The 9,914-nt window shown below is 48.7% G+C and overlaps 1 protein-coding gene across 3 annotated transcripts in view; it reads left to right on the top strand.

Moving 5' to 3' along the window:
- Positions 1-2,137: 2,137 nt before the first annotated feature.
- Positions 2,138-9,914, top strand: part of irak1 (interleukin-1 receptor-associated kinase 1) — a 30,942-nt gene continuing 23,165 nt past the window's right edge. For all 3 annotated transcript variants that reach the window (XM_085925879.1, XM_085925872.1, XM_085925864.1), the window contains exon 1: positions 2,138-2,429. In XM_085925879.1, coding sequence (XP_085782005.1) covers positions 2,318-2,429 — 112 coding nt within the window. In that variant the 5' untranslated portion in view covers positions 2,138-2,317. The remainder of the gene's footprint in view (positions 2,430-9,914) is intronic.

Here is a 9,914-nt window from a genome sequence, read left to right as displayed (position 1 = left end):
CTGTAAACAGTGTTGACCGTCCACTGCTTCCCCCTCCTGAGACGCCGGATGGTGGACCAGAATTTCCTCGAAGCCGTCCGGAAGTCATTCTCCATGGCCTCGCCAAACTCCTCCCATGCCCGAGTTTTTGCCTCAGCAACCGCCGAAGCCGCGTTCCGCTTGGCCATCCGGTACCTGTCAGCTACCTCCGGAGTCCCGCAGGCCAAAAAGGCCCTATAGGACTCCTTCTTCAGCTTGACGGCATCCCTTACCGCCGGTGTCCACCAGTGGGTTCGGGGATTGCTGCCACGACAGGCACCAACAACCTTACGGCCACAGCTCCGGTCGGCTGCCTCAACAATGGAGGCGCGGAACAAGGTCCACTCGGACTCAATGTCCCCCGCCTCCCCCGGGACGTGGGAAAAGCTCTGCCGGAGGTGGGAGTTGAAGCTCTTCCTGACAGGGGATTCTGCCAGACGTTCCCAGCAGACCCTCACAGAGCGTTTGGGTCTGCCAGGTCGGACCGGCATCTTCCCCCACCATCGGAGCCAACCCACCACCAGGTGGTGATCAGTTGACAGCTCCGCCCCTCTCTTCACCCGAGTGTCCAAAACATGCGGCCGCAAATCCGATGACACGACTACAAGGTCGATCAACGAACTGCGGCCTAGGGTGTCCTGGTGCCAAGTGCATACATGGACACCCTTATGCTTGAACATGGTGTTCATTATAGAAAATCCGTGTCGAGCACAAACTTCACCGCTCGGGTTCAGATCGGGGGGGCCGTTCCTCCCAATCACGCCCTTCCAGGTCTCACTGTCATTGCCCACGTGAGCATTGAAGTCACCCAGTAGAACGATGGAGTCCCCAGAAGGAGCGCTCTCCAGCACTTCCTCCAGGGACTCTAAGAAGGGTGGGTACTCTGAGCTGCCGTTCGGTGCATAGACACAAACAACAGTCAGGACCTGTCTGCCCACCCGAAGGCGGAGGGAGGCTACCCTCTCGCTCACCGGGGTGAACCCCAATGTGCAGGCGCCCAGTCGGGGGGCAATAAGTATGCCAACACCTGCTCGACGCCTCTCACCGTGGGCAACTTCAGAGTGGAAGAGAGTCCAGCCCCTCTCGAGAGGACTTGTACCAGAGCCCAAACTATGTGTGGAGTCAAGTCCGACTATGTCTAGTCGGAACCTTTCTGCCTCACACACCAGCTCGGGCTCCTTTCCAGCCAGAGAGGTGACATTCCATGTCCCTAGAGCCAGCCTCTGCAGCCGGGGATCGGACCGCCAAGGTCCCCGACTTTGGCCGCCGCCCAGCTCACTATGCACCCGACCCCTTTGGCTCCTCCTATAGGTGGTGAGCCCATTGGAAGGGGGACCCACGTTTTTTTTTCGGGCTATGCCCGACCGGACCCCATGAGCGAAGGCCCGGCCACCAGGCGCTCGCCTTCGAGCCCCACCTCCCGGCCTGGCTCCAGAGAGGGGCCCCGGTGACCCGGGTCCGGGCAAGGGAAAACAAAATCCATATATCTTTTTCATCATAAGGGGTCTTCTGAGCCGTGCTTTGTCTGGCCCCTCACCTAGGACCCTATATATATATATATAAATTTGCCATATATATATATATATATATATATATATATATATATATATATATATATATATATATATATATATATATATATATATATATTCATATATATATATAGGGAGAAACCGGATAGAAGGGGCAGTAATAACGTGAAAATTGGGCATACAGGATTAAATGAGACACTGCATAAAATAGGCATACATACTGATGGGAAATGTGAACATTGTGGGAAGAGTGAGACCGTCCAGCATGTTCTGATGGAGGGTGTTAAGTATGGGGAGGAGAGGAAAATATTGAAGTTAAGCAAAGGTAGCATTTAGAATGGAAAATATTCTGAAGGTTGAGGTAGGAAAAGTTCAGTGTCAGTTGTTTGACTTCCTTAAGAAAACCGGGCTAATGGATAGGATATCATGGATTTTTTATTTTTTTATTTTTTATTTAACTTAATTTGTGTTATTATGTATTCGGTCTTTAGTCTGTGACTGCCGGAGCTCTCGTCATATCCTGCTATCCAGTAGATGGCGGTAATGGCCCATATAGCAGGTGGTAAACTGCCAAATAAAAAGAAAGAAGAACAGGAACAACTTCTCCGAAAGCAACGGAGTAGAACTGTTGGTGCTCCTTGAATTGGACACCCAGGTCCCATTCATCACCAATGAATCCTTGAGTCGGACTGTTAGCTTCTTAGCGTATTAGTGCTCCCTTGTCAATCAGTAAACCTTTCATTCAGAGTTGAAGTTTCCTTCAGAAAATGTCCCAAAGAGACGTCAGAAGCTACTTTTTGCACAGTCTACCAGCTACGGTCCACTGGGAGTTCTGCTGCATCATGGATGGGCTATCAGAACTGGACTGGACGCGCTTTGGTGAGACACAAGCCCCGACCGACATGAAACTGGACGGTGAAATAGAAAAGTCCTAATTTGATTGCATTAATCAGTTCCAACTTGCTGCTAAGTCACTTTTTGGTCACAACCACAACTATAGATTTCATTGGGTCAATTTAGCTGAAGGTCCTAGCTTGAAGAGCTAGCTCTTATTGACGAGGTGAACAGATTTTTCTTAATAGGACAGATCTGGGGTCCCTGACTTTAAATCTAAAGACAACTTCTTAGGTACTGATGAATGTAAAGAACAACTACTTTGATACTCTTCTAAAAAAAAAAAAAATTCTCTCAAAATAACGTAATTACATTACTAATTTTTAATAACATCGCTCCTTAAAGCACTAGTCAGTTAATTATTTCTCACAAAACTGATCAGCAATGTTTTAAGGATATTATAAACAGGCAGTTTTATGGGCTGGCAAGTGTTTTGTTACCACATTTGCCACCCTGTTGGCAATTAATCCATCTACACTAAATTGAATTAGAAATATTCCTTATATTATTTTCATAGTGTGTTCAAAAAGTGTATTTGGAATTTACTCCCACTTCAACACCCGCCCTTCTTTCAGAACAAAACGGTTGATTCCTACTTGTCACCAATGAACTTCTGGACATCGTGTGACTGAGCCCTGTGTTAATGTTTATGCCAACATCTTGGCTGCATAGTTATGGGGGCAAAGCTAAGGAAAATTAGTCAACATTCCTCCAAGTGAATTCCCATCTCACTTTGATGAGAGGAACGCATAATTAGGTGACACATGTACGCGCTGGACAGTTTAGATATGAGAGATCCCTAACAACAAGCACCAGGAGTGGTTTTTACAACAATGACGAGAGCAGATGAGGAGACATTCTATGTGGAGTCTTCCCATTATACTAAGTCTTGCAAGTTTTTAAGGTTAGGTTACAGGCTCAAACTTGGATGACTTGAAGGCCGGCCGCATGCCTGTGAGGCATCCAGTTCCGTCACTGCAGGTGGGTGAGGAGGGGATGCCAACATGTTGGTGGGTTCCATTGACAGGATGGATGCGGTATTTTGGCACTACTGTCAAGTGAGTGCACTGGATGGAGAAGCGGGCAAGACTTGCGCGCTCGCTTCAGAGGGAACCGCGGTGTGAGGCTTGCCTCCGACCGCGGGTCATACAAACCTGATTTGGTTGAAGTTGGGAAATTGTGTAAAATGTAAATAAAAACAAAATACAACGATTTGAAAATCCTTCTCAACCCATAATCAATTGAATACACTACAAAGACAATATATTTAATGTTCAAACAGATAAACTTAATTGTTTTTTGCCAAATAATAATTACTGTATTTTCCGGACCAAAAGGCGCACCGGATTATAAGGCGCATAAAATAGAAGCTATACTGCAACAAACTGCGGTTGACTAGGGTTGCGATATGCATCCACTAGCCAATAACCAATGGGCCCTCTGTAAACAATCGCGTTTCTCAAACTATCCTATAAAATGATCAGAACTGACTAAAGTTCGATCTAACACCTTGGTACTGCTTACCTATGTTTCCCTTCCATATCGATCCGTAAATTTACTCGAAACATTAACAGAGCAGCCGATTTTGACATGAAATACCCTCGTGCGTATAGCAGCTATCACTATAGTATTAGCCACCCGCAAACTCCCATGAGCCTCAGCAAAGTGTAAACAATCGCGTTTCTCAAACGAGGGCTTAAAAAATGATCAGAACTGACTAAAGTTTGATCTAACACCTTGGTACTGCTTACCTATGTTTCCCTTCCGTATCGATCCGTAAATGTACTCGAAACATTAACAGAGCAGCCTATTTTGACATGAAATAGCATCATGCGTATAGCAGCTATCACTATAGCATTAGCCACCCGCAAACTCCCATGAGCCTCAGCTCGCAGACTCCCATGAGCCTCAGCAAAGTGTAAACAATCGCGTTTCTCAAACAAGGGCTTAAAAAATGATCGGAACTGACTAAAGTTCGATCTAACACCTTGGTACTGCTTACCTATGTTTCCCTTCCGTATCGATCCGTAAATGTACTCGAAACATTAACAGAGCAGCCTATTTTGACATAAAATAGCCTCACGGGTACAACAGCTATTCAGTGACGCCCCCTGATCACGGTTGCCGTAATGCTGGTAAGCAATGCGACCTTGTAATTTACGAGTTGTACTAAAACGTACTGAAATTTTTTGCAGAGCACTGTGTACAACCAGTATTGATCAATAAATTCATAAAAAAGGCGCACCTGACTATAAGGCGCACTGTCGGCTTTTGAGAAAATTTTAGGTTTTTAGGTGCGCCTCATAGTCCGGAAATTACCGTAACTTAGAATTTCATGGCTGCAACATGTCCAGTAGAAGTTGGGAAAGGTGCAAAAAAAATACTGAGAAAGCTGAGAAACGCTCATCCAACACCTATTTGGAACATCCCACATGTGATCAGGCTAATTGGGAACAGGTGGGTACCATGATTGGGTATAAAAAGAACCTCCCCAACCATGCTCAGTCATTCACAAGCAAGGATGGGGCGAGGTTCACCACTTTGTCCACAACTGCGTGAGAAAATAGTTGAAGAGTTTAAGAACAACATTTCTCAAAGCAAAATTGCAAGGAATTTAGGTTTTTAAACACCGACGGTCCATAGTGTCATCAAAAGGTTCAGAGAATCTGGTGAAATCACTGCACGTAAGCGCCACCAAGATTGAATGACCGTGACCTTCGATCCCTCAGACGGCACTGCCTTAAAAACCGACGTAAGTGTGTAAAGGAAATCACCAAATGGGCTCAGGAAAACTTCAGAAACCCACTGTCAGTAAATACAGTTCGTCACTACATCAGTAAGTGTGGGTTAAAGCTCTACCACGCAAAGCAAAAGCCGTTTATGAACAACATCCAGAAGCGCCGCCGGGTTCTCTGGGCCCGAGCTCATGTAAAATGGGCCGATGCAAAATGGAAAACTTGTTTTTGGAAACACTGGACGTCGTGTCCTCCGGACCAAAGAGGAAGCAGACCATCTGGACTGTTATCAACGCAAAGTTCAAAAGCCAGCATCTGTCAAGTCAAGTTTATTCGTATAGCCCTAAATCACAAGTATTCTCAAAGGGCTTCACATAGACAAACAATTGACAATTATTCTCAAAGCATCCCCTGATCTTGAGCTCCCAAAAGGGCAAGGAAAAACTCAAAAAAACCCTACCAGAGGAAAAATGAGAAACCTTGTGAAGGGCCCACAGATGGAAGGATCCCCCTTTCAGGATCACCAGGCTGCAATGGATGCAAAGAGGGCACATAAAATACATGATATGGAAATCCAAAAGTGGATGTCCAGGCCAAAGCGAAGAGCTGTCGGCGGACCCCTCGATCGTACTGGCAGTGTCTTCGAGGAGGGTAATCCGCTGCAGTTCCCTCATCCTGAATTTGGTCCACAAGAATCTAGATAGCCGCTGTCACCTTTTGTCTCACCTAACCACCTCCCCAGCCGGGTGGGGGAACTGGGGTCGGGGAGAGGGAGCAAAAACAAACTCCAGCCGAATCGGCCACTACAGGTTAATTAAAGGCCATATCATAGAAATATGTCTTTAAACGTGTCTTAAATGTTTCTACTGAGGTAGCAGTTCTAATATCCATTGGTAGGGCATTCCAGAGCTCTGGAGCCCGAATAGAAAATGCTCTAGACCCTGCAGACATTTTCTTGGCCCTCGGTGTCACTAAAAGACTAGCGTTTTGCGAACGAAGGTTACGAGACGGAACATAAGGAACAACTAGGTCGACGAGATATGAAGGCGCTAAGCCATGCAATGATTTATAGGTTAATAGAAGAACCTTAAAGTCACATCTTAAATGGACCGGGAGCCAGTGTAAGTTGGCTAATATTGGGGTAATGTGATCAAATTTTCTTGTCAAGTCAAGTTTATTTGTATAGCCCTAAATCACAATCAGTCTCAAAGGGCTTCACATAGACAATCAATTGACAATTATTCTCAAAGCATCCCCTGAACTTGGGCTTGTCCGTGAGAGCAGCCTTGCAGGAGCATTTTGTACTAACTGTAGACTTTTGATGCTGGACTTGGGAAGACCAGAGAATAATGCATTACAGTCGTCCAGGCACGACGTGATAAACGCATGTATAATCATTTCCGCATCACCGGTCGAGAGGATTGGGCGAATCTTAGCAATATTACGAAGGTGAAAAAACGCAATTCTGGTTATATTCTTAATGTGCTTTTGAAAGGAGAGCGTTTGGTCTGTGATGGTATGGGGGTGCATTAGTTCCCATGGCATGGGAGACTTTTATTTCTGTGAAGGCAACATAAATGCTGAAAAGTACATACAGATTTTGGAGCAACATATGCTGCCATCCAAGCGACGTCTTTTTCATAGACGCCGGTGCTTATTTCAGCAAGATAATGCCAAGCCACATTCTGCCCGTGTTACAATAGCATGGCTTCGAAGTAAAAGAGTCCAGGTTTTCCCCTGGCTCGCTTGCAGTCCAGACTCCCATTGAAAATGTGTGGTGCATTATGAAGCGTGAAATCCGACTGAGAAGACCCCGGACTGTTGAAAAACTGAAGCGATTCATCAAGCAACAATGGGAAAGAATTCCACATGAGAAGCTAAGAGAATTAGTCTCGTCTCTTCCAAAACGTTTATTGAGTGTTAAAAGGAAAGTTAAAAGGAAAGGTGATTTAATGAGGTGGTAAACATGCCCTTTCCCAACTTTTACCGCACGTGTTGCAGCCATGAAATTCTAAGTTAATCATTATTTGAAAAATAAAATAAAGTTAATGAGTTTGCGTGTTAAATATGTTGTCTTTGTAGTGTATTCAATTGAATATAGGTTGCAAAGGATTTTCAAATCATTGTATTTTGTTTTTATTTACATTTTACACAATTTCCCAACCCCTCCGTGAGTCGTCACCTTATCGTGGTGGAGGGGTTTGCGTGCCCTTATGATCCTAGGAGCCATGTTGTCTGGGGCTTCATGCCCCTGGTAGGGTCACCCATGGCAAAAGGGTCCTAGGTGAGGGGCCAGACAAAGCACGGCTCAGAAGACCCCTTATGATGAAAAAGATATATGGATTTCGTTTTCCCTTGCCCGGACGCGGGTCACCGGGGCCCCTCTCTGGAGCCAGGCCTGGAGGTGGGGCTCGAAGGCGAGCGCCTGGTGGCCGGGCCTTCGCTCATGGGGTCCGGTCGGGCATAGCCCGAAAAGAAGACGTGGGACCCCCTTCCAATGGGCTCACCACCTATAGGAGGGGCCAAAGGGGTCGGGTGCATAGTGAGCTGGGCGGCGGCCAAAGGCGGGGACCTTAGCGGTCCGATCCCCGGCTGCAGAGGCTGGCTCTAGGGACATGGAATGTCACCTCTGGCTGGAAAGGAGCCCGAGCTGGTGTGTGAGGCAGAAAGGTTCCGACTAGACATAGTCGGACTTGCCTCCACACATAGTTTGGGCTCTGGTACAAGCCCTCTCGAGAGGGGCTGGACTCTCTCCCACTCTGGAGTTGCCCACGGCGAGAGGCGTCGAGCAGGTGTTGGCATACTTATTGCCCCCCGGCCGAGCGCCTGCACATTGGGGTTCACCCCGGTGAGCGAGAGGGTAGCCTCCCTCCGCCTTCGGGTGGGGGGACGGGTCCTGACTGTTGTTTGTGTCTATGCACCGAACGGCAGCTCAGAGTACCCACCCTTCTTAGAGTCCCTGGAGGAAGTGCTGAAGAGCGCTCCTTCTGGGGACTCCATCGTTCTACTGGGTGACTTCAATGCTCACGTGGGCAATGACAGTGAGACCTGGAAGGGCGTGATTGGGAGGAACAGCCCACCCGATCTGAACCCGAGCGGTGTTCTATTATTGGACTTCTGTGCTCGACACGGATTTTCTATAATGAACACCATGTTCAAGCATAAGGGTGTCCATGTGTGCACTTGGCACCAGGACACCCTAGGCCGCAGTTCGTTGATCGACCTTGTAGTCGTGTCATCGGATTTGCGGCCGCATGTTTTGGACACTCGGGTAAAGAGAGGGGCGGAGCTGTCAACTGATCACCACCGACCGGGCAGACCCAAACGCTTTGTGAGGGTCTGCTGGGAACGTCTGGCAGAATCCCCTGTCAGGAAGAGCTTCAACTCCCACCTCCGGCAGAGCTTTTCCCACGTCCCGGGGGAGGCGGGGGACATTGAGTCCGAGTGGACCTTGTTCCGCGCCTCCATTGTTGAGGCATTGGATTGGCAGACTGGGGTGGTGGTTCCCCTCTTTAAGAAGGGGGACCGGAGGGTGTGTTCCAATTACAGGGGAATCACACTCCTCAGCCTCCCTGGTAAGGTCTATTCAGGGGTGCTGGAGAGGAGGATCCGTCGGGAGGTCGAACCTTGGATTCAGGAGGAGCAGTGTGGCTTTCGTCCTGGCCGTGGAACAGTGGACCAGCTCTACACCCTCGGCAGGATCCTCGAGGCAGTGGACCAGCTCTACACCCTCGGCAGGATCCTCGAGGGTGCATGGGAGTTCGCCCAACCAGTCCACATGTGCTTTGTGGATTTGGAGAAGGCGTTCGACCGTGTCCCTCGGGAGGTTCTCTGGAGGGCGCTTCGGGGGTACGGGGTGCCGAGCCAACTGATAAGGGCGGTTCGGTCCCTGTATCACCGATGCCAGAGTTTGGTCCGCATTTCCGGCAGTAAGTCGGATTCGTTCCCAGTGAGGGTTGGACTCCGCCAAGGCTGCCCTTTGTCACCGATTCTGTTCATGATTTTTATGGGCAGGATTTCTAGGCGCAGCCGAGGCGTTGAGGGGGTCCGGTTTGGGGACCTCAGCATCGCGTCACTGCTTTTTGCAGATGACGTGGTGCTGTTGGCTTCTTCAGTCCGTGATCTCCAGCTCTCACTGGAGCGGTTCGAAGCCGAGTGTGAAGCGGTCGGGATGAGGGTCAGCACCTCCAAATCCGAGTCCATGGTCCTCGGTCGGAAAAGGGTGGAATGCCCTCTGGGGATCGGGGATGAGATCCTGCCCCAAGTGGAGGAGTTCAAGTATCTTGGGGTCTTGTTCACGAGTGAGGGCAGGATGGAGTGTGAGATCGACAGGCGGATCGGTGCAGCGTCGGCAGTAATGCGGACTCTGTACCGGTCCGTTGTGGTGAAGAGAGAGCTGAGCCAAATGGCAAAGCTCTCGATTTACCGGTCGATCTACGCTCCGGGGACGACCCAGGACGCGCTGGAGAGACTACGTCTCTCAGCTGGCCTGGGAACGCCTTGGGATCCCCCGGGATGAGCTGGAGGAAGTGGCTGGGGAGAGGGAGGTCTGGGAGTCCCTCCTAAAGCTGCTGCCCCCGCGACCCGACCCCAGATAAGCGGAAGAAGATGAAGATGAAGACAATTTCCCAACTTCAACCGAATCCGGTTGTAGATGTCTATCGGTCAGTGCGGTGTGGTGTGACACAAGACACACTTAAGATTGCCCCCTCGTTAGAATATCATTTTCAAAACA

The sequence above is a fragment of the Syngnathus leptorhynchus genome, chromosome 1 (genome assembly GCF_054491065.1).
Source record: "Syngnathus leptorhynchus isolate UIUO chromosome 1, UIUO_Slep, whole genome shotgun sequence".
Lineage (NCBI taxonomy): Eukaryota > Metazoa > Chordata > Actinopteri > Syngnathiformes > Syngnathidae > Syngnathus > Syngnathus leptorhynchus.
The sequence above is the reverse complement of the archived record's forward strand: the minus strand, read 5'-3'. Positions and strand labels throughout refer to the sequence as shown.